Below are 24,299 nucleotides of genomic sequence, written 5' to 3' on the forward strand. Positions count from 1 at the left end.
CCAACCATTTCTATTCAACGAGGTACTGGAATTGTTCGCCAGTGCAATAAGGTGAGAAAAGGAGTAAGAAAGTATATACGTTGGAAGTGAAAAAATGAAACTATCGGCCGGGCGCGGTGGCTCACGCCTGTAATCCCAGCACTTCGGGAGGCCGAGGCGGGCGGATTACAAGGTCAGGAGATCAAGACCATCCTGGCTAACACGGTGAAACCCCGCCTCTACTAAAAATACAAAAAAATTGGCCTGGCATGGTGGCGGGCGCCTGTAGTCCCAGCTACTCGGGAGGCTGAGGCAGGAGAATGGCGTGAACCCGGGAGGGGGAGCTTACAGTGAGCCTAGATGGCATCACTGCACTCCAGCCTGGTCCAGAGTGCAAGACTCTGTCTCAAAAAAAAAAAAAAATGAAACTATCCATACTTGCAGAACATGAGCCTATAGAGAAAATCTTAAAGAGTCCAGAAGAAAACTTCCAGAAATTATGAGTTTAGCAAGGCCTCAAGATAGAAAGGTGCAAACCTTCAGAGGGAAAAAGTTCCAGGGCCTCAGAACAGGAGAATTTCCTGCAGTAAGTTCTCAGGTCTGCTGCCTGTTCACCGGATTTCCTGTAGGCTCAGCCTGTGAGTCACCAGCCATGCACGACCCCTGGCCTATTCTCCCCTCCAATCTCTGCATAAGACACACACTTTTTGTACTTTTTGTTTGCCCTGCAACTAGCAAATCTAGGGGATCCAGGATCCCCGTGATAGTCCTGACACCAGCAACCAGCCACCCCGCCCCTGAGCCTCATCCTTACCCAACATCAACAGGAACACAGGCAACAGGAATTTCACATTTGTGTACAATTTTATTGAGAAGGGGAAAGAAAAAGGCACAAAGTGATCGAAAGGCAAAACTTCTTCCATCGTGTTTCAGCGAACTCACGTGTTACTGTAACAACATCTGTTACAAGAGATCGTCCAATGGAAGGTCTTAGCGGAAATCTCAGGGCTCAGGACTCCAAAGACACATTGGGCTCGGTGGACACATTCTTTCGGCGTCTGCCCCAAGCGCATGCAATCTGCAGCCAGCAGTCTTGGAACTTTGGTTGGTGGCTCCGAGGTCAGCAGTAGGCTGACACTCTGAAAGGTCTCCTCGGACGGACCTGTCCGGCTGGAGTTGTCTGCCTAGCGAGCGAGGGGCGAGTTGCGAGGGAGGCTGCGGGGGCGGCAGCACGTTGAGACCCTATGCAGCCTCTTGCTATCGCGAGGGCTCCTGGGGATCCTCCTGGGTCTCTGGCGCGGGATCCAGAGCCGGCGACTCTGCGCCCCGCCTCAAGGTGCTCTGAGGCCTGGGAAAGAGATCTTTTCGCAGGCAGTTTCAGCAAAGAAGGCAGTTTTCGCACGCAGGGAGCGGAAAGTAGGTCCCAGTGGAAATCCAGGCCGTCCCAGGAGAGCTCGCAGTGGTAAGGAAAGGAAGGGAGCATCCAGGACACCGAATGTGCTGAGCTCAGGGCTGGAGGCATCTGGCCCCGCCGCCTCCTTTTCAGAATCCCGGGCCTGCCAAAGTCCGAGGGGAGACAGCAGCTCCACAGCAGCTCCTTCGCGTCTTTCATTCACCAGCTGACGCCGGGTATGTGGGACTCAGAAGTCAACATCTTTTGCGTTTTTATACTCTTCTGGCCTCCTGGGGGTCCACATCAGATTTCAGGGGGGTGGGTGGAAACCTTAATCTTAGGAGCAAATTACGTCAAGAGATGGAATTAATGAGATTTACATAAAGTCCTATCATCTGAGATGAAGTTATCTAGTTAAATAGTTTGCTTTAGGGATTGAGAAGAAAAAATACTATCTGGTGCAGGGAAATCTGTTTTGGGGGACCCTGGTTAGAAAGTTCATTATTGCCCCCAAATGCATTACTAGTACTGGAGCAGACTTGGATCCTTTTCTACCCCAGAGCAATGCTTGTCAGATGCCTGATGGGTCATAATGTTACTGAGGAGCAGGCCAGAGTAGTCGCCAATTTTTAAAATAAAAATACCTGTTTTGTTTTGTTGTTTCTTTTGACACGGAGTTTTGCTCTTGTTGCCCAGTCTGGAGTGCAATGGCAAGATCTCGGCTCACTGCAACATCCGCCTCCTGGATTCAAATGATTCCCCTGCCTCAGCCTCCCGAGTAGCTGGGGTTACAGTCGCTCGCCACCATGCCCAGCTAATTTTTTGTATTTTTAGTAGATATGAGTTTAACCGTGTTGCCCAGGCTGGTCTTGAACTCCTGACCTCAGGTGATCCGCCCACCTCGGCCTTCCAAAGTGCTGGGACTACAGGCGTGAGCCATCGCGCCTGGCCTTTTATGGTATTTCATAATACTATTTTGTGTTATGTGGCCTCTTTTTAAATTTTAATTTTAGATTCAGGGGGTACATGTGTAGGTTACAAGGGTATATTGTGTGATGCTAAGGCTCCTATTGATATTGTCACCCAGAGAGTGAACATAGTCCTCAGTAGGAAGTTTTTCAGCCTCTACCACCTTATCTCCTTCCCTCCTTTTTTTATCCGTCAGTTTTCTGTTGTTCTCATGTATTTTATTTTATTTTATTATTTTATTTTAATTTAATTTCATTGAGACAGGGTCTCACTCTGTCGCCCAGACTGGAGTGCAGTGGCATGACCTTGGCTCACTACAACTTCCACCTCCCGGGTTGAAGCAATTCTCCTGCCTCAGCCTCCCGAGTAGCTGGGATTACAAGCGCCCACCACCATGCCAGGCTATATATATATATTTAGCAGAGATGGGGTTTCACCATGTGGGCCAGGCTAGTCTCAAACTCCTGACCTCAAGTGATCCCTCCCTGCCCCTCTGCCTCGGCCTCCCAAAGTGCTGGGATTACACGCGTGAACCACTGCACCCTGCCCTGTTCTCATCTTTATGTTCCTGTTTATCAGGTTTACCCCCTACTTAGAAGTAAGAACATGCAATATGTGTTTCTGCATTAATTTGCTCTGGGTAATGGCATCCTTAAAGAATAGTTTGAAGTTGGATAATGTGATAACTCGGGCTGCTGCTTCTTCTTTTTTTTTTTTTTTTGCTTAGGATGCTTTGCCTATTACTTGACCAATTCTTATTTCTTTTTTTTTTTTTTTTTTTTTTTTTGAGACAGGGTCTTGCTCTTTCACTCAGGTGAGAATGCACTGGCATGGCCTTGGCAGCCTCGAACTCTCAGGCTCAAGTGATCCTCCCCCTTCAGCCTCCAGAGTAACTAGAAATACAAGTTTGTGCCACCATACCTGGCTCATTATTTTTTACTGTAGTTTTTGTAAAGATAGGGTCTCACCATATTGCCAAGGCTGGTCATAGCCCAATTCTTAATGTGGTCTTACTCTCCCAGTATTGTCTTCTACTGCTGAATTGCTAAATTTAAAGTATTGCAGTATTTGGTTGTATGTGTGCAATAATATACAATGGAGCAGACAGGGCACACAATCCCCTGGGCTCAGAGTTGGCCTCTGGAGTCCTGGTGCCTGGTCTGTTGAATCCCAGGCCTGATGCACCCCAGAGGAAAGTCCTGCCCCTGCTGCACCCAAGGAGGAGTGTGCTGCTTGATGGCATCCATCTTACAATTGGGGACAGAGTATCTGGAACTTAGAAATCTCCAGTATTTGTGTTTTTATACTCTTCTGCTCTCCTGGGTGGTTCCAACCAGATAACAAGAAACTGGATGATGACTTTAGTCTTAGGAGCAAATTTCCTTAGGAAATTAATGATATTAACATAAAATCCTACCATCTGGGGTGAAATTATCTAGATTAGGACAGATTGGTTTTGCAGATGAAAGGAAAAAGTACTGCCATGTCTGTGGAGGAAAAGCTGTTTTTATGGTGCGTGGCTTTAGAAAGCTCATTATTGCCCCAAATCACATTGCTAGTCCTAGAGCAGAGCCTAGAACCATTTCTACCAGGAGAAAAGCTTGGGGGTAATGTATAAAGCAGATATGGGGTGTTATTGAGGAGCTGGGTAAGCATAGTTGCCCAGTCCATAATGTGGTCTTTCACTCTCCCAGTTTTGTCTTCTGCTGAATTGCTATATTAAAAAGATTTTGGCCAGGTGCTGTGGCTCAGAGCTGTAATTCCAACACTTTACGAGGTGAGGCAGGCGGATGACTTGAGCCCAGGAGTTTAAGACTATCGTGGGTAACATGGTGAAAAAAGAATACAACAATCAACTTGTAGGCAAGGTGGTGCATGCCTATAGTCCCAGCTACTTGAAAGACTGAGCCAGAGAGCCACATGAGCTTGGGAAGTTGAGGCTGCAGTGAGCCGACCTTCAGCTTACTGTACCCCAGCCTGAGCAATGGAGTGAGACCTGAAAGCACATCTTAACGTATTTTTATTTTCTAGGTGGAGACGTTTGGTAGCTGAGAATCTTTTCAAGGAGGAGAATCCAAAAAGCCTTCTGCTGCTATCTAAGGCTGCTTAGCTCCACAGATCCGTGGGCAGCACGCCCGGAGTAGAGAGAACGCGGCAAAACCAACGCGAAGAATCCACTCCAGGCAGTCTGAGAAACCCGGGAGGTGGCGCCGCAGACGGAGGGCAGGAGGATGGCGGCGTTCCAAAAGGCACTCGCTGTCACAGACCTCGGTGTCCTGCTGTCTGTCCCCGGGATGGGGAGGCCTGCACCAGGGAAGCTGCTGGAGCTTGAGTCTGTCGGGTTCCTCTGCCTGCCCCACCTCTTCTACGGGTGCCTCTTGCTGCTTCTGCGTCCCCGGCCAACTGAACTCAGTGGGCTTCGCTGTACTTGGTTCCAAGGTGCTCTGGACTCCAGGCAAGAGTCCGTTTTGCCAGTAGACTCCGGGCAGCCGCCAGCAAGGACTGGAAAGCAGTCCCAAATCACAGCTGTCCGATGAGTACTCTCCCAGTACTGGATACAAAGGAAGAGGCCACGGCCCACGATCTTCTGAACTCACAGTAGGTGGAGGCTGGGGCTCCGGCGCCACCTCTGCGGCATCCCAAGCCCGCTTCACACAGCCAAGAAAATGTTGCTCCATCGCTTAAGCCTCAGACCAACGTTTGCGCTGATCAAGGAGGGAGAGTCTGCCGCACTAACATCAGCCTGAGTATTTATGCTCTCCAGAGCCCGTGGGCGGAGGCCAGTCAGATGTTAAGAAACTCAGTAGTAACAAATGCACGAAAATTAGTAGACAAATGAAAAACGATAACATTTTAGAGAGTACATAGAGCCAAAACGAACCGTAATCCCGACAGAAAAACATAGCGAGAAAAGAAACCGAAATGAAATGACACTAAGCAAACCTTGCAGACAACTAGCGCTACAGAACGCAGGTATTAAAGAGCGCTGCAAGGGCCAAGAACCACCCGTTTCCGGGAAATGAGCGTTGCTGCCACCGGAAAACTGTCCCGCTAGGGCTCCGCGCTAACCACCTTGCGAACGAGAAACCGGCGCGTTGGACTTAGCAAGCGCCGGCACCTAGCGGATAGCGCTGGTATTGCCAAACGAATACCCGTTTCGGCGGCATACCGGGTGCTGCTAAAGAGAAACCGCGCGCTCTTAGAAAAGAGCGGTGCTTCCACACCTAAGCAACGTGTTTGGAGGAATGAACCAACTCCGTTTCAATGTGCTGTACCAGAAAAACCTGTTGTGGCATTTTAACGTGTTTTAATCCGTTCAATGTGTTTGATAGGTTTAATATGTTTTAACCCGTTATAATGGGTTGTGACAGAAAAAGCGCCGGCTAATGGTACCACAGAATTACTAGTGGCAACAGCGGCTCGGTGCAATCACCGTTCTGCACCGCAAAACGGGGTTCAGGAAGTTCCTAGGAGATACTAGCGGTTGTAGGACCGAGAAAGTGACAGCACGGAGAACGTAAGGGCCCCGCGAACGGGAAATGTCACGTCGGGTACAGCAACTGAGAAAACGCCCAGTGGGCGCTACTGGCAAACGTGCTGATACAAAACCGCCAGCTCCGCGTAGGAAGCGGAGCCGCCAGACAGCACCCGGAACCTGATACCAGCGAGGCAAAGACCGAGCTCGGCTCCCCGGCTCCTGAGAGAATGAAAGTCAAAAAGCACGAATCTGAGACGCTCAAAATTAGTAGAACAAAAATACATAACGTTGAAATAAAAATAAAAATGTGAAATAATGAAAGTCTGAAATGCAAGTAAAACTGAAAAACACATCGGTAACGTTGTGCTCAGAGCAAGACACAAAAATAATTTTAAGATAAGCAAAAATTACAGAGAACCAACCCTACAAAGAAGAAATGTCAAATATGGCTAAGCGATGCAATGCCTACCATTAAAATATTTCTGTCAGATCTAAACCCCTGCAGGTTGCTCCTGTCATAATTTCCTACGACAAACAAACAAAAACGGCCACGGTTAAACGTGTTTAGCTACGTCTAAAAAATCGCAGTAGCTGCTATATCCCGATTTGGTCTACAGGAGGAAAAAGTCTCGATGGGCCGGACTTGCTATTGTCAAAGGGAGCTTGGTAAAACTGAGAAATCGCGTTCGCCGGCATTTCCTGACTTCCACGGGACTTTTAAAACACACAAGCATAGCTAAGACGGGACTCGATATTGAGAAACCAAACTTGGTATAAGAGCTCCCGACACTGCTAAACTGGTCATCACTAAACCTTAAAAAACAAAAAACAAAAAACAAAAAACAAAAAACAACGCATTCGCTGGTACCCATGTTTCCACAGGAGTTAAACATTTCTTGCGCAGCTAAAGCAAGTCTTACCAGGAGGAAACCGGAACTTGCTAGGACTACGAAACTTGAGGCTAGGCTGACCCCATGGTTGTTATGATTAGAAATCCGAGGCTACTGGAAACCCGGAGCTGCTGACAAATGAGTCACAGAGTGACTTCGCCTTCGCATGGGGAAACGGTGACTTCCTACGGCCTAGATATCGCAGCCAGGGCTAGACCGGTGTTTGTCTGAAGTCAGGACTTGCCTGGGCTGAGAAATCACATTTTGGCTATTCCCCTACTTGGACAGGGGCTGGAAATCCCAGGCGCCGCGAAATCGAAACTTGCTAGGACCAAGAAGCCAACGACGCGCGAAACCGTGGGGTCCTGCGGCAGAGACGCCAGCGGCGCCGCCACAGGACTGCGTTCTGGAGGCCGAGCCGGAACCCGTGCGGCGGCGGCGGCGGCGGCGGCGGCGGCGGCGGCGGCGGCGGCGGCGGCGGCGCTGGGAAGAGACTGTGCCCCTGCAGCTCCCCTGTCACCGGCTCCGAGGAGCGTCGGGCTCCCCCCGCCCAGCCCTGCAGCACCCATCCGACAACGCCAGACTCGGCGCAACTGGGGCAGCTGCGACTTTGAATCTCCCAGATCCGCGGCCTGAGGGCTGCCCGCCACCGAGAAATGGAGGCACAGAGCTGTGAACAAGAGACCACGGCTCGGCGAAATGGCGGTGCCAGGAGCCTGAAAGGGAATGCAGCCGGCGGGGTTGTCAAGGACAACATTTGTTTTGGCGCGACCAACGGTGCTGTCGCCAAGAAACCGTCGACTCTGAGAAACAAAGAGAAGTTCGGCTGCCGAGAAACTCCGTGCAACAAGTGCTGTGACAGCAAAACCGCCGGCTCCGCGCCGCTGGCGAAAGAGCCAACGGAAACGCCGGGTGCTGCGACCGCGACGCCGGCACGAGAGGGCCTCGGATGGAGAAAGCCCGGCACCGAGACGAGGAAACTGTGCACAGCACAACTGCCAGTTGACACCAACAGAAAAGTGTCTGGTCTGCTCTCTGGGAGAAAGCGCGGATCAAAACCAGCAACTCAGTGGAGCGAACCCCGCAGCCACTGAAGAAGTTGCCCACGTGGCGGTGGGGCCAGGGAAACACCGCGATTTGGACGACAGCCGTGGGGGATACGACAGAGAAACATGCGCGGCCACAGAAGTACATCCAGCTCCGCGCAACCAGTGAGTGGTTCCGCGATCCAGAAACCGCCAGATGGGCTCGACTAGAAACTTCTAAAAAACTGTCGTCCCATAGCAGCTTTGCTACCCACGACAGACAGTCGCCTTTAGAGAGCACCTAACGGTGCTGAGACCGGCCTGGGCCAGCAAAAGCGCAGAGCGGTGCCGGTGCCAAGAAACGCCGGACTTGGTGAAACCAACCTTGTGACCACCGATTCCACTGGCTTCGCAGGACGCAACGGGCGAAGGCGCGGCGGAGAAACCGCAGGCTCCCTTCACCGATGATGCTGCGGGCTGGGGATGGTGGGGGGCACCCGCGAAGTTGTGAAACCAGCGGCGCTGGGACCCAGCGATCACCTGCCCGTAGCGAATGCCTGTGCAGTTGCAAAAGACAACTTTTGGCGGAAAGAAGGTTGCCGCCAGAGAGCATCCCATAGCGCTGACAAAGGCGTGGCGTTGCCAGTGAGAAACCGCCGGCGCTGGGAAAGGAACGGTGCAGCGACCGACCAACTGCGCACTCGGTGCCACCAAAGTGCTACCGGCTCTACCCACTCTGTCCCCCACGGGCTTAGGGAAGTCTGCTGTCTTTTTCTTTTCTTTTTTCCTCTGTCGCCTAGGCTGGTGCAGTGGTGTCATCTTGGCTCAGCGCAGCCTCGACTTCCTGGGATCCAGCGATCCTCCCGCCTCAGCCTCTAGAGTAGCCGAGAGCACAGGTGAGTGCTACCACCCCCGTCTAATTTATATATATATATATATAATATATATATAAAATATATATTTTATAATATATGACATATAAGATGTAATATATGGAGCGAATATGTAATATATTGCATATTATATAATATGTGATATACTATACATTATATAATATTAACATATATGATATTATATAAGATGTAATATATATTATATAATATGTAATATATTATATATAATATATAACGGATATGATACAATAATATAATATATTATAATTTATATATTATATAATATATGATAATTTATTATAATATAATACTACTTATGAGGCTGAGAAGGGAGGAGTGCGTGACCCAGGATGGTTGAGGCTGCAGTGAGCTATGCTTGTGCCACTGCACTCCAGCCAAGGTGACGCAGCCAGACCCTGTCTGAAAAAAAGTGAAAAAAAAAAAAAAAAAAGCCAAAAACTACTGCGGAGTGGCCCTTTCTTCAAGCGTCTGCTTGCTTTCTCTAACACCACTCATTCTATTGCCCCTACTGAGCTTGAAACGATAATGCTTTCTTCAGGTGCCAGGTCTGGAGTGCTGGGGCACCTATCTCAAAACGCTGTCTCAAAACTCCAACAGGGAGCACCTAACGGTACTGGGTGCAACATTGCTCGCACGGAGCAAACAGCAGTCCAGTAACCTGGAAACAACAGGCTCTGCGAAACCAGGGACTCTGTGACCAAGAGAAATTGCCAATTCCAGACATAGCCTGGTTTAGAGAAATGAATGGCGTTGTCATCGAAAAAACACAGACTCGATTGTGACAGAAATACCGCCGCAAACGCCGCTACAGGGACAGCCGACACCGAGAACCAAGGGAAGCGGCTGAGAGCTGCGCCTCCACGGAATAACTGCCAGCCGACACCGTGCGAGTGAGAAACCGGCCACTCCATGAAACGACCAGCACTGCCACGGAAAAGAATCCGCCGTCGCCAACAAGCGGTGCTACCAGGAGAAACGGCTGCTTTTGAAGAAAACAGCCAGGAACGCGACTGAGAGACACTTGCTCCCAGAAAGAATTGGCATTTGTTCCAAAACACAGCCGGATAAACCGAGAACCTTCGGAGTGGTTGCACCGAAACGGGGTCACCCAGCACTTCAGCGTCCTGGGCTCTAGCAAGTCTCACAGAAGCAACCGGCAGTGCTACCACCGAGGAGCCCCTAGAGGGGCAAAACTAGCAGTAATGCCATCGACGAAAGGCCAGTTAGGCCAACAGAGTAGAATATTTAGTTCCGGCGATTATAGGCCAGCGCAAACCAGGCAGCATAAAGCTGAGGGTCAGCAAAACAAAAATTAGGAACAATTTTTGTTAAAGGACAAGTTAGCTGAAACACACACAGACACACACAGACACACACACACACACACACACACATACACACTGAAAACAATACCTTTGGGAAGATTCATCAAATGAAAATCCAAAACTAAGCAAAACGTGGAAAAATGGACTCTACAAAGAAGAGAATGCAAACACTTCTAAACGATGTGGTTTCACAGAGGTGATAACGCTGTCAGGCCTATATCAATATCTGCTCGGTCTCACCAGGACTTCTAACTAAGCGACTGCAGACACTGCTAAACCGCTACTTCCTACTCCTAAAATATCTTCTTCACCTTCATGCCCGGACTTCTATATTTGAAACTCAGGCATAAGTAAAGCAGGATAAGTCATCATGAAACCGAAAGTTACTGGGACTAAGGAGTCGTAGGCACGGCTATACTAGGACTGGTTGCGACTAAATATGGACTTGCAAGAGCTAAGAAATCACATTCACAGGGGGCACTTAGAATCGAAGCATGCACTTGTTACTCTAAGAAATCCCTAACCCAGGACTCGCTCAGAATATTTCGAACGCAGAATTAAGCATCTTTATCGCAGGCGAAACAAGCCGATACTTAATTCCGCTTAAGTCCGAACTTGCTACGCAGAGAAACCACAATCAGGGCTATATTCCGAGTGTAGGAGGTTTAAAACTCCCGAAAAGGCAGTCAAAGCAGGCAGGGCCAAGCCGGACCTGCTGCGCCTACCGGAATTGCTAAACCCAGTTGTGGTACCATTAAGTAATTGGTAGCTCTCTTAGAAGCCACGCCAAACTGTTCCAAAGAAAAAGACGCAGGAAACACTGCTAGCCCTGAGACCCATGAATAAGTCATCTTTTCAATTATTTATTTATTTCGAGACAGGGTCGCGCTCTGCTGGAGGGCCTTGGTGCTATCCGGCTCACTGCAGCCTCGACCTCCTGAGCTCAAGCAACCCGCCCACCCCAGCCTCCGGAGCAGCTGGGACTACAGGTGCGCACCACCTCACCGGGCTAATTTTTGTATTTTTTGTAGACACAGGCCTCACCCTGTTGCCCAGGCTGTTCTCAAACTCCTGAGCTCAAGCAGTCCGCATGCCTCCGCCGCTGAAAGTGCTGACATTACTGCCGTGAGCCACGCTGGCCCGCCAGAATAAGTAATATTAAGAACCGGTCATCTGTGAAGTTGTATTAATATAAGTAATTGCGTGGTCCTTCCACGAGAAATAGCAAAGATTGATAAACCTCCCAGTCTTATGACCGTGAATAAAATTCCTGAGTGTAAAACACAGTGAATTGATATACCGAAAAAAAGAAGGACCGCTGTTAAAAATAAAATTAACAATTAAAATTAAAAAGACGTTATAATAACGTAAAAGACACGATATAAAATTAAGTGTAAACAAACCATATATTTAAAAAGCAATAATTAGAAAAATAGGAATAAGATTTAAAAATACAATGGAAAAAACAAATAAATTTTAAATTTGCCAAAAACTCTTAAGAATTCTACAATCGTAAAATAGATTTCTCAAAGTTAAAACAGATACGAATGAAATATTTAATGAAATAAATATAAATGTGTAAAATGCAAGGAAACTGAAAGTAATAAGCGACGCGAAACAAGAAAGAAACGTCAGGGAAAAGAGAATTTAAAAACTGACGACCAGCAATGAAAGCACATCTTAACGTATTTTTATTTTCTAGGTGGAGACGTTTGGTAGCTGAGAATCTTTTCAAGGAGGAGAATCCAAAAAGCCTTCTGCTGCTATCTAAGGCTGCTTAGCTCCACAGATCCGTGGGCAGCACGCCCGGAGTAGAGAGAACGCGGCAAAACCAACGCGAAGAATCCACTCCAGGCAGTCTGAGAAACCCGGGAGGTGGCGCCGCAGACGGAGGGCAGGAGGATGGCGGCGTTCCAAAAGGCACTCGCTGTCACAGACCTCGGTGTCCTGCTGTCTGTCCCCGGGATGGGGAGGCCTGCACCAGGGAAGCTGCTGGAGCTTGAGTCTGTCGGGTTCCTCTGCCTGCCCCACCTCTTCTACGGGTGCCTCTTGCTGCTTCTGCGTCCCCGGCCAACTGAACTCAGTGGGCTTCGCTGTACTTGGTTCCAAGGTGCTCTGGACTCCAGGCAAGAGTCCGTTTTGCCAGTAGACTCCGGGCAGCCGCCAGCAAGGACTGGAAAGCAGTCCCAAATCACAGCTGTCCGATGAGTACTCTCCCAGTACTGGATACAAAGGAAGAGGCCACGGCCCACGATCTTCTGAACTCACAGTAGGTGGAGGCTGGGGCTCCGGCGCCACCTCTGCGGCATCCCAAGCCCGCTTCACACAGCCAAGAAAATGTTGCTCCATCGCTTAAGCCTCAGACCAACGTTTGCGCTGATCAAGGAGGGAGAGTCTGCCGCACTAACATCAGCCTGAGTATTTATGCTCTCCAGAGCCCGTGGGCGGAGGCCAGTCAGATGTTAAGAAACTCAGTAGTAACAAATGCACGAAAATTAGTAGACAAATGAAAAACGATAACATTTTAGAGAGTACATAGAGCCAAAACGAACCGTAATCCCGACAGAAAAACATAGCGAGAAAAGAAACCGAAATGAAATGACACTAAGCAAACCTTGCAGACAACTAGCGCTACAGAACGCAGGTATTAAAGAGCGCTGCAAGGGCCAAGAACCACCCGTTTCCGGGAAATGAGCGTTGCTGCCACCGGAAAACTGTCCCGCTAGGGCTCCGCGCTAACCACCTTGCGAACGAGAAACCGGCGCGTTGGACTTAGCAAGCGCCGGCACCTAGCGGATAGCGCTGGTATTGCCAAACGAATACCCGTTTCGGCGGCATACCGGGTGCTGCTAAAGAGAAACCGCGCGCTCTTAGAAAAGAGCGGTGCTTCCACACCTAAGCAACGTGTTTGGAGGAATGAACCAACTCCGTTTCAATGTGCTGTACCAGAAAAACCTGTTGTGGCATTTTAACGTGTTTTAATCCGTTCAATGTGTTTGATAGGTTTAATATGTTTTAACCCGTTATAATGGGTTGTGACAGAAAAAGCGCCGGCTAATGGTACCACAGAATTACTAGTGGCAACAGCGGCTCGGTGCAATCACCGTTCTGCACCGCAAAACGGGGTTCAGGAAGTTCCTAGGAGATACTAGCGGTTGTAGGACCGAGAAAGTGACAGCACGGAGAACGTAAGGGCCCCGCGAACGGGAAATGTCACGTCGGGTGCAGCAACTGAGAAAACGCCCAGTGGGCGCTACTGGCAAACGTGCTGATACAAAACCGCCAGCTCCGCGTAGGAAGCGGAGCCGCCAGACAGCACCCGGAACCTGATACCAGCGAGGCAAAGACCGAGCTCGGCTCCCCGGCTCCTGAGAGAATGAAAGTCAAAAAGCACGAATCTGAGACGCTCAAAATTAGTAGAACAAAAATACATAACGTTGAAATAAAAATAAAAATGTGAAATAATGAAAGTCTGAAATGCAAGTAAAACTGAAAAACACATCGGTAACGTTGTGCTCAGAGCAAGACACAAAAATAATTTTAAGATAAGCAAAAATTACAGAGAACCAACCCTACAAAGAAGAAATGTCAAATATGGCTAAGCGATGCAATGCCTACCATTAAAATATTTCTGTCAGATCTAAACCCCTGCAGGTTGCTCCTGTCATAATTTCCTACGACAAACAAACAAAAACGGCCACGGTTAAACGTGTTTAGCTACGTCTAAAAAATCGCAGTAGCTGCTATATCCCGATTTGGTCTACAGGAGGAAAAAGTCTCGATGGGCCGGACTTGCTATTGTCAAAGGGAGCTTGGTAAAACTGAGAAATCGCGTTCGCCGGCATTTCCTGACTTCCACGGGACTTTTAAAACACACAAGCATAGCTAAGACGGGACTCGATATTGAGAAACCAAACTTGGTATAAGAGCTCCCGACACTGCTAAACTGGTCATCACTAAACCTTAAAAAACAAAAAACAAAAAACAAAAAACAAAAAACAACGCATTCGCTGGTACCCATGTTTCCACAGGAGTTAAACATTTCTTGCGCAGCTAAAGCAAGTCTTACCAGGAGGAAACCGGAACTTGCTAGGACTACGAAACTTGAGGCTAGGCTGACCCCATGGTTGTTATGATTAGAAATCCGAGGCTACTGGAAACCCGGAGCTGCTGACAAATGAGTCACAGAGTGACTTCGCCTTCGCATGGGGAAACGGTGACTTCCTACGGCCTAGATATCGCAGCCAGGGCTAGACCGGTGTTTGTCTGAAGTCAGGACTTGCCTGGGCTGAGAAATCACATTTTGGCTATTCCCCTACTTGGACAGGGGCTGGAAATCCCAGGCGCCGCGAAATCGAAACTTGCTAGGACCAAGAAGCCAACGACGCGCGAAACCGTGGGGTCCTGCGGCAGAGACGCCAGCGGCGCCGCCACAGGACTGCGTTCTGGAGGCCGAGCCGGAACCCGTGCGGCGGCGGCGGCGGCGGCGGCGGCGGCGGCGGCGGCGGCGGCGCTGGGAAGAGACTGTGCCCCTGCAGCTCCCCTGTCACCGGCTCCGAGGAGCGTCGGGCTCCCCCCGCCCAGCCCTGCAGCACCCATCCGACAACGCCAGACTCGGCGCAACTGGGGCAGCTGCGACTTTGAATCTCCCAGATCCGCGGCCTGAGGGCTGCCCGCCACCGAGAAATGGAGGCACAGAGCTGTGAACAAGAGACCACGGCTCGGCGAAATGGCGGTGCCAGGAGCCTGAAAGGGAATGCAGCCGGCGGGGTTGTCAAGGACAACATTTGTTTTGGCGCGACCAACGGTGCTGTCGCCAAGAAACCGTCGACTCTGAGAAACAAAGAGAAGTTCGGCTGCCGAGAAACTCCGTGCAACAAGTGCTGTGACAGCAAAACCGCCGGCTCCGCGCCGCTGGCGAAAGAGCCAACGGAAACGCCGGGTGCTGCGACCGCGACGCCGGCACGAGAGGGCCTCGGATGGAGAAAGCCCGGCACCGAGACGAGGAAACTGTGCACAGCACAACTGCCAGTTGACACCAACAGAAAAGTGTCTGGTCTGCTCTCTGGGAGAAAGCGCGGATCAAAACCAGCAACTCAGTGGAGCGAACCCCGCAGCCACTGAAGAAGTTGCCCACGTGGCGGTGGGGCCAGGGAAACACCGCGATTTGGACGACAGCCGTGGGGGATACGACAGAGAAACATGCGCGGCCACAGAAGTACATCCAGCTCCGCGCAACCAGTGAGTGGTTCCGCGATCCAGAAACCGCCAGATGGGCTCGACTAGAAACTTCTAAAAAACTGTCGTCCCATAGCAGCTTTGCTACCCACGACAGACAGTCGCCTTTAGAGAGCACCTAACGGTGCTGAGACCGGCCTGGGCCAGCAAAAGCGCAGAGCGGTGCCGGTGCCAAGAAACGCCGGACTTGGTGAAACCAACCTTGTGACCACCGATTCCACTGGCTTCGCAGGACGCAACGGGCGAAGGCGCGGCGGAGAAACCGCAGGCTCCCTTCACCGATGATGCTGCGGGCTGGGGATGGTGGGGGGCACCCGCGAAGTTGTGAAACCAGCGGCGCTGGGACCCAGCGATCACCTGCCCGTAGCGAATGCCTGTGCAGTTGCAAAAGACAACTTTTGGCGGAAAGAAGGTTGCCGCCAGAGAGCATCCCATAGCGCTGACAAAGGCGTGGCGTTGCCAGTGAGAAACCGCCGGCGCTGGGAAAGGAACGGTGCAGCGACCGACCAACTGCGCACTCGGTGCCACCAAAGTGCTACCGGCTCTACCCACTCTGTCCCCCACGGGCTTAGGGAAGTCTGCTGTCTTTTTCTTTTCTTTTTTCCTCTGTCGCCTAGGCTGGTGCAGTGGTGTCATCTTGGCTCAGCGCAGCCTCGACTTCCTGGGATCCAGCGATCCTCCCGCCTCAGCCTCTAGAGTAGCCGAGAGCACAGGTGAGTGCTACCACCCCCGTCTAATTTATATATATATATATATAATATATATATAAAATATATATTTTATAATATATGACATATAAGATGTAATATATGGAGCGAATATGTAATATATTGCATATTATATAATATGTGATATACTATACATTATATAATATTAACATATATGATATTATATAAGATGTAATATATATTATATAATATGTAATATATTATATATAATATATAACGGATATGATACAATAATATAATATATTATAATTTATATATTATATAATATATGATAATTTATTATAATATAATACTACTTATGAGGCTGAGAAGGGAGGAGTGCGTGACCCAGGATGGTTGAGGCTGCAGTGAGCTATGCTTGTGCCACTGCACTCCAGCCAAGGTGACGCAGCCAGACCCTGTCTGAAAAAAAGTGAAAAAAAAAAAAAAAAAGCCAAAAACTACTGCGGAGTGGCCCTTTCTTCAAGCGTCTGCTTGCTTTCTCTAACACCACTCATTCTATTGCCCCTACTGAGCTTGAAACGATAATGCTTTCTTCAGGTGCCAGGTCTGGAGTGCTGGGGCACCTATCTCAAAACGCTGTCTCAAAACTCCAACAGGGAGCACCTAACGGTACTGGGTGCAACATTGCTCGCACGGAGCAAACAGCAGTCCAGTAACCTGGAAACAACAGGCTCTGCGAAACCAGGGACTCTGTGACCAAGAGAAATTGCCAATTCCAGACATAGCCTGGTTTAGAGAAATGAATGGCGTTGTCATCGAAAAAACACAGACTCGATTGTGACAGAAATACCGCCGCAAACGCCGCTACAGGGACAGCCGACACCGAGAACCAAGGGAAGCGGCTGAGAGCTGCGCCTCCACGGAATAACTGCCAGCCGACACCGTGCGAGTGAGAAACCGGCCACTCCATGAAACGACCAGCACTGCCACGGAAAAGAATCCGCCGTCGCCAACAAGCGGTGCTACCAGGAGAAACGGCTGCTTTTGAAGAAAACAGCCAGGAACGCGACTGAGAGACACTTGCTCCCAGAAAGAATTGGCATTTGTTCCAAAACACAGCCGGATAAACCGAGAACCTTCGGAGTGGTTGCACCGAAACGGGGTCACCCAGCACTTCAGCGTCCTGGGCTCTAGCAAGTCTCACAGAAGCAACCGGCAGTGCTACCACCGAGGAGCCCCTAGAGGGGCAAAACTAGCAGTAATGCCATCGACGAAAGGCCAGTTAGGCCAACAGAGTAGAATATTTAGTTCCGGCGATTATAGGCCAGCGCAAACCAGGCAGCATAAAGCTGAGGGTCAGCAAAACAAAAATTAGGAACAATTTTTGTTAAAGGACAAGTTAGCTGAAACACACACAGACACACACAGACACACACACACACACACACACACATACACACTGAAAACAATACCTTTGGGAAGATTCATCAAATGAAAATCCAAAACTAAGCAAAACGTGGAAAAATGGACTCTACAAAGAAGAGAATGCAAACACTTCTAAACGATGTGGTTTCACAGAGGTGATAACGCTGTCAGGCCTATATCAATATCTGCTCGGTCTCACCAGGACTTCTAACTAAGCGACTGCAGACACTGCTAAACCGCTACTTCCTACTCCTAAAATATCTTCTTCACCTTCATGCCCGGACTTCTATATTTGAAACTCAGGCATAAGTAAAGCAGGATAAGTCATCATGAAACCGAAAGTTACTGGGACTAAGGAGTCGTAGGCACGGCTATACTAGGACTGGTTGCGACTAAATATGGACTTGCAAGAGCTAAGAAATCACATTCACAGGGGGCACTTAGAATCGAAGCATGCACTTGTTACTCTAAGAAATCCCTAACCCAGGACTCGCTCAGAATATTTCGAACGCAGAATTAAGCATCTTTATCGCAGGCGAAATAAGCCGATACTTAATTCCGCTTAAGTCCGAACTTGCTACGCAGAGAAACCACAATCAGGGCTATATTCCGAGTGTAGGAGGTTTAAAACTCCCGAAAAGGCAGTCAAAGCAGGCAGGGCCAAGCCGGACCTGCTGCGCCTACCGGAATTGCTAAACCCAGTTGTGGTACCATTAAGTAATTGGTAGCTCTCTTAGAAGCCACGCCAAACTGTTCCAAAGAAAAAGACGCAGGAAACACTGCTAGCCCTGAGACCCATGAATAAGTCATCTTTTCAATTATTTATTTATTTCGAGACAGGGTCGCGCTCTGCTGGAGGGCCTTGGTGCTATCCGGCTCACTGCAGCCTCGACCTCCTGAGCTCAAGCAACCCGCCCACCCCAGCCTCCGGAGCAGCTGGGACTACAGGTGCGCACCACCTCACCGGGCTAATTTTTGTATTTTTTGTAGACACAGGCCTCACCCTGTTGCCCAGGCTGTTCTCAAACTCCTGAGCTCAAGCAGTCCGCATGCCTCCGCCGCTGAAAGTGCTGACATTACTGCCGTGAGCCACGCTGGCCCGCCAGAATAAGTAATATTAAGAACCGGTCATCTGTGAAGTTGTATTAATATAAGTAATTGCGTGGTCCTTCCACGAGAAATAGCAAAGATTGATAAACCTCCCAGTCTTATGACCGTGAATAAAATTCCTGAGTGTAAAACACAGTGAATTGATATACCGAAAAAAAGAAGGACCGCTGTTAAAAATAAAATTAACAATTAAAATTAAAAAGACGTTATAATAACGTAAAAGACACGATATAAAATTAAGTGTAAACAAACCATATATTTAAAAAGCAATAATTAGAAAAATAGGAATAAGATTTAAAAATACAATGGAAAAAACAAATAAATTTTAAATTTGCCAAAAACTCTTAAGAATTCTACAATCGTAAAATAGATTTCTCAAAGTTAAAACAGATACGAATGAAATATTTAATGAAATAAATATAAATGTGTAAAATGCAAGGAAACTGAAAGTAATAAGCGACGCGAAACAAGAAAGAAACGTCAGGGAAAAGAGAATTTAAAAACTGACGACCAGCAATGAAAGCACATCTTAACGTATTTTTATTTTCTAGGTGGAGACGTTTGGTAGCTGAGAATCTTTTCAAGGAGGAGAATCCAAAAAGCCTTCTGCTGCTATCTAAGGCTGCTTAGCTCCACAGATCCGTGGGCAGCACGCCCGGAGTAGAGAGAACGCGGCAAAACCAACGCGAAGAATCCACTCCAGGCAGTCTGAGAAACCCGGGAGGTGGCGCCGCAGACGGAGGGCAGGAGGATGGCGGCGTTCCAAAAGGCACTCGCTGTCACAGACCTCGGTGTCCTGCTGTCTGTCCCCGGGATGGGGAGGCCTGCACCAGGGAAGCTGCTGGAGCTTGAGTCTGTCGGGTTCCTCTGCCTGCCCCACCTCTTCTACGGGTGCCTCTTGCTGCTTCTGCGTCCCCGGCCAACTGAACTCAGTGGGCTTCGCTGTACTTGGTTCCAAGGTGCTCTGGACTCCAGGCAAGAGTCCGTTTTGCCAGTAGACTCCGGGCAGCCGCCAGCAAGGACTGGAAAGCAGTCCCAAATCACAGCTGTCCGATGAGTACTCTCCCAGTACTGGATACAAAGGAAGAGGCCACGGCCCACGATCTTCTGAACTCACAGTAGGTGGAGGCTGGGGCTCCGGCGCCACCTCTGCGGCATCCCAAGCCCGCTTCACACAGCCAAGAAAATGTTGCTCCATCGCTTAAGCCTCAGACCAACGTTTGCGCTGATCAAGGAGGGAGAGTCTGCCGCACTAACATCAGCCTGAGTATTTATGCTCTCCAGAGCCCGTGGGCGGAGGCCAGTCAGATGTTAAGAAACTCAGTAGTAACAAATGCACGAAAATTAGTAGACAAATGAAAAACGATAACATTTTAGAGAGTACATAGAGCCAAAACGAACCGTAATCCCGACAGAAAAACATAGCGAGAAAAGAAACCGAAATGAAATGACACTAAGCAAACCTTGCAGACAACTAGCGCTACAGAACGCAGGTATTAAAGAGCGCTGCAAGGGCCAAGAACCACCCGTTTCCGGGAAATGAGCGTTGCTGCCACCGGAAAACTGTCCCGCTAGGGCTCCGCGCTAACCACCTTGCGAACGAGAAACCGGCGCGTTGGACTTAGCAAGCGCCGGCACCTAGCGGATAGCGCTGGTATTGCCAAACGAATACCCGTTTCGGCGGCATACCGGGTGCTGCTAAAGAGAAACCGCGCGCTCTTAGAAAAGAGCGGTGCTTCCACACCTAAGCAACGTGTTTGGAGGAATGAACCAACTCCGTTTCAATGTGCTGTACCAGAAAAACCTGTTGTGGCATTTTAACGTGTTTTAATCCGTTCAATGTGTTTGATAGGTTTAATATGTTTTAACCCGTTTTAATGGGTTGTGACAGAAAAAGCGCCGGCTAATGGTACCACAGAATTACTAGTGGCAACAGCGGCTCGGTGCAATCACCGTTCTGCACCGCAAAACGGGGTTCAGGAAGTTCCTAGGAGATACTAGCGGTTGTAGGACCGAGAAAGTGACAGCACGGAGAACGTAAGGGCCCCGCGAACGGGAAATGTCACGTCGGGTGCAGCAACTGAGAAAACGCCCAGTGGGCGCTACTGGCAAACGTGCTGATACAAAACCGCCAGCTCCGCGTAGGAAGCGGAGCCGCCAGACAGCACCCGGAACCTGATACCAGCGAGGCAAAGACCGAGCTCGGCTCCCCGGCTCCTGAGAGAATGAAAGTCAAAAAGCACGAATCTGAGACGCTCAAAATTAGTAGAACAAAAATACATAACGTTGAAATAAAAATAAAAATGTGAAATAATGAAAGTCTGAAATGCAAGTAAAACTGAAAAACACATCGGTAACGTTGTGCTCAGAGCAAGACACAAAAATAATTTTAAGATAAGCAAAAATTACAGAGAACCAACCCTACAAAGAAGAAATGTCAAATATGGCTAAGCGATGCAATGCCTACCATTAAAATATTTCTGTCAGATCTAAACCCCTGCAGGTTGCTCCTGTCATAATTTCCTACGACAAACAAACAAAAACGGCCACGGTTAAACGTGTTTAGCTACGTCTAAAAAATCGCAGTAGCTGCTATATCCCGATTTGGTCTACAGGAGGAAAAAGTCTCGATGGGCCGGACTTGCTATTGTCAAAGGGAGCTTGGTAAAACTGAGAAATCGCGTTCGCCGGCATTTCCTGACTTCCACGGGACTTTTAAAACACACAAGCATAGCTAAGACGGGACTCGATATTGAGAAACCAAACTTGGTATAAGAGCTCCCGACACTGCTAAACTGGTCATCACTAAACCTTAAAAAACAAAAAACAAAAAACAAAAAACAAAAAACAACGCATTCGCTGGTACCCATGTTTCCACAGGAGTTAAACATTTCTTGCGCAGCTAAAGCAAGTCTTACCAGGAGGAAACCGGAACTTGCTAGGACTACGAAACTTGAGGCTAGGCTGACCCCATGGTTGTTATGATTAGAAATCCGAGGCTACTGGAAACCCGGAGCTGCTGACAAATGAGTCACAGAGTGACTTCGCCTTCGCATGGGGAAACGGTGACTTCCTACGGCCTAGATATCGCAGCCAGGGCTAGACCGGTGTTTGTCTGAAGTCAGGACTTGCCTGGGCTGAGAAATCACATTTTGGCTATTCCCCTACTTGGACAGGGGCTGGAAATCCCAGGCGCCGCGAAATCGAAACTTGCTAGGACCAAGAAGCCAACGACGCGCGAAACCGTGGGGTCCTGCGGCAGAGACGCCAGCGGCGCCGCCACAGGACTGCGTTCTGGAGGCCGAGCCGGAACCCGTGCGGCGGCGGCGGCGGCGGCGGCGGCGGCGGCGGCGGCGGCGGCGGCGGCGCTGGGAAGAGACTGTGCCCCTGCAGCTCCCCTGTCACCGGCTCCGAGGAGCGTCGGGCTCCCCCCGCCCAGCCCTGCAGCACCCATCCGACAACGCCAGACTCGGCGCAACTGGGGCAGCTGCGACTTTGAATCTCCCAGATCCGCGGCCTGAGGGCTGCCCGCCACCGAGAAATGGAGGCACAGAGCTGTGAACAAGAGACCACGGCTCGGCGAAATGGCGGTGCCAGGAGCCTGAAAGGGAACGCAGCCGGCGGGGTTGTCAAGGACAACATTTGTTTTGGCGCGACCAACGGTGCTGTCGCCAAGAAACCGTCGACTCTGAGAAACAAAGAGAAGTTCGGCTGCCGAGAAACTCCGTGCAACAAGTGCTGTGACAGCAAAACCGCCGGCTCCGCGCCGCTGGCGAAAGAGCCAACGGAAACGCCGGGTGCTGCGACCGCGACGCCGGCACGAGAGGGCCTCGGATGGAGAAAGCCCGGCACCGAGACGAGGAAACTGTGCACAGCACAACTGCCAGTTGACACCAACAGAAAAGTGTCTGGTCTGCTCTCTGGGAGAAAGCGCGGATCAAAACCAGCAACTCAGTGGAGCGAACCCCGCAGCCACTGAAGAAGTTGCCCACGTGGCGGTGGGGCCAGGGAAACACCGCGATTTGGACGACAGCCGTGGGGGATACGACAGAGAAACATGCGCGGCCACAGAAGTACATCCAGCTCCGCGCAACCAGTGAGTGGTTCCGCGATCCAGAAACCGCCAGATGGGCTCGACTAGAAACTTCTAAAAAACTGTCGTCCCATAGCAGCTTTGCTACCCACGACAGACAGTCGCCTTTAGAGAGCACCTAACGGTGCTGAGACCGGCCTGGGCCAGCAAAAGCGCAGAGCGGTGCCGGTGCCAAGAAACGCCGGACTTGGTGAAACCAACCTTGTGACCACCGATTCCACTGGCTTCGCAGGACGCAACGGGCGAAGGCGCGGCGGAGAAACCGCAGGCTCCCTTCACCGATGATGCTGCGGGCTGGGGATGGTGGGGGGCACCCGCGAAGTTGTGAAACCAGCGGCGCTGGGACCCAGCGATCACCTGCCCGTAGCGAATGCCTGTGCAGTTGCAAAAGACAACTTTTGGCGGAAAGAAGGTTGCCGCCAGAGAGCATCCCATAGCGCTGACAAAGGCGTGGCGTTGCCAGTGAGAAACCGCCGGCGCTGGGAAAGGAACGGTGCAGCGACCGACCAACTGCGCACTCGGTGCCACCAAAGTGCTACCGGCTCTACCCACTCTGTCCCCCACGGGCTTAGGGAAGTCTGCTGTCTTTTTCTTTTCTTTTTTCCTCTGTCGCCTAGGCTGGTGCAGTGGTGTCATCTTGGCTCAGCGCAGCCTCGACTTCCTGGGATCCAGCGATCCTCCCGCCTCAGCCTCTAGAGTAGCCGAGAGCACAGGTGAGTGCTACCACCCCCGTCTAATTTATATATATATATATATAATATATATATAAAATATATATTTTATAATATATGACATATAAGATGTAATATATGGAGCGAATATGTAATATATTGCATATTATATAATATGTGATATACTATACATTATATAATATTAACATATATGATATTATATAAGATGTAATATATATTATATAATATGTAATATATTATATATAATATATAACGGATATGATACAATAATATAATATATTATAATTTATATATTATATAATATATGATAATTTATTATAATATAATACTACTTATGAGGCTGAGAAGGGAGGAGTGCGTGACCCAGGATGGTTGAGGCTGCAGTGAGCTATGCTTGTGCCACTGCACTCCAGCCAAGGTGACGCAGCCAGACCCTGTCTGAAAAAAAGTGAAAAAAAAAAAAAAAAGCCAAAAACTACTGCGGAGTGGCCCTTTCTTCAAGCGTCTGCTTGCTTTCTCTAACACCACTCATTCTATTGCCCCTACTGAGCTTGAAACGATAATGCTTTCTTCAGGTGCCAGGTCTGGAGTGCTGGGGCACCTATCTCAAAACGCTGTCTCAAAACTCCAACAGGGAGCACCTAACGGTACTGGGTGCAACATTGCTCGCACGGAGCAAACAGCAGTCCAGTAACCTGGAAACAACAGGCTCTGCGAAACCAGGGACTCTGTGACCAAGAGAAATTGCCAATTCCAGACATAGCCTGGTTTAGAGAAATGAATGGCGTTGTCATCGAAAAAACACAGACTCGATTGTGACAGAAATACCGCCGCAAACGCCGCTACAGGGACAGCCGACACCGAGAACCAAGGGAAGCGGCTGAGAGCTGCGCCTCCACGGAATAACTGCCAGCCGACACCGTGCGAGTGAGAAACCGGCCACTCCATGAAACGACCAGCACTGCCACGGAAAAGAATCCGCCGTCGCCAACAAGCGGTGCTACCAGGAGAAACGGCTGCTTTTGAAGAAAACAGCCAGGAACGCGACTGAGAGACACTTGCTCCCAGAAAGAATTGGCATTTGTTCCAAAACACAG

General features: G+C 49.6%; 3 protein-coding genes across 3 annotated transcripts; all 3 read right to left on the reverse strand.

The window, feature by feature from the left end:
- Positions 1–4,338: 4,338 nt before the first annotated feature.
- Positions 4,339–5,646, reverse strand: LOC129464854 (annexin-2 receptor-like). The gene has a single exon (XM_055246291.2). It carries the CDS (start codon positions 5,017–5,019, stop codon positions 4,438–4,440), a length of 582 nt encoding a protein of 193 aa, XP_055102266.1. The 5' UTR covers positions 5,020–5,646; the 3' UTR covers positions 4,339–4,437.
- A 5,995-nt stretch (positions 5,647–11,641) lies between these two features.
- LOC129464846 (annexin-2 receptor-like) lies at positions 11,642–12,523 on the reverse strand. The gene has a single exon (XM_055246283.2). It carries the CDS (start codon positions 12,320–12,322, stop codon positions 11,741–11,743), a length of 582 nt encoding a protein of 193 aa, XP_055102258.1. The 5' UTR covers positions 12,323–12,523; the 3' UTR covers positions 11,642–11,740.
- A 6,411-nt stretch (positions 12,524–18,934) lies between these two features.
- Positions 18,935–21,743, reverse strand: LOC129464848 (annexin-2 receptor-like). Its single transcript, XM_063619882.1, has one exon. The coding sequence runs from the start codon at positions 19,613–19,615 to the stop codon at positions 19,034–19,036; it is 582 nt and encodes a 193-aa protein (XP_063475952.1). The 5' UTR covers positions 19,616–21,743; the 3' UTR covers positions 18,935–19,033.
- Positions 21,744–24,299: the final 2,556 nt, after the last annotated feature.

Source organism: Symphalangus syndactylus, chromosome 16, assembly GCF_028878055.3.
Source record: "Symphalangus syndactylus isolate Jambi chromosome 16, NHGRI_mSymSyn1-v2.1_pri, whole genome shotgun sequence".
NCBI classification, from domain to species: Eukaryota; Metazoa; Chordata; class Mammalia; order Primates; family Hylobatidae; genus Symphalangus; species Symphalangus syndactylus.

Bases quoted from the DNA above. Each gene is read 5' to 3' on its own strand.
- LOC129464854 (XM_055246291.2), bottom strand. From the start codon at position 5,019: ATGGAGCAACATTTTCTTGGCTGTGTGAAGCGGGCTTGGGATGCCGCA.
- LOC129464848 (XM_063619882.1), bottom strand. From the start codon at position 19,615: ATGGAGCAACATTTTCTTGGCTGTGTGAAGCGGGCTTGGGATGCCGCA.
- LOC129464846 (XM_055246283.2), bottom strand. From the start codon at position 12,322: ATGGAGCAACATTTTCTTGGCTGTGTGAAGCGGGCTTGGGATGCCGCA.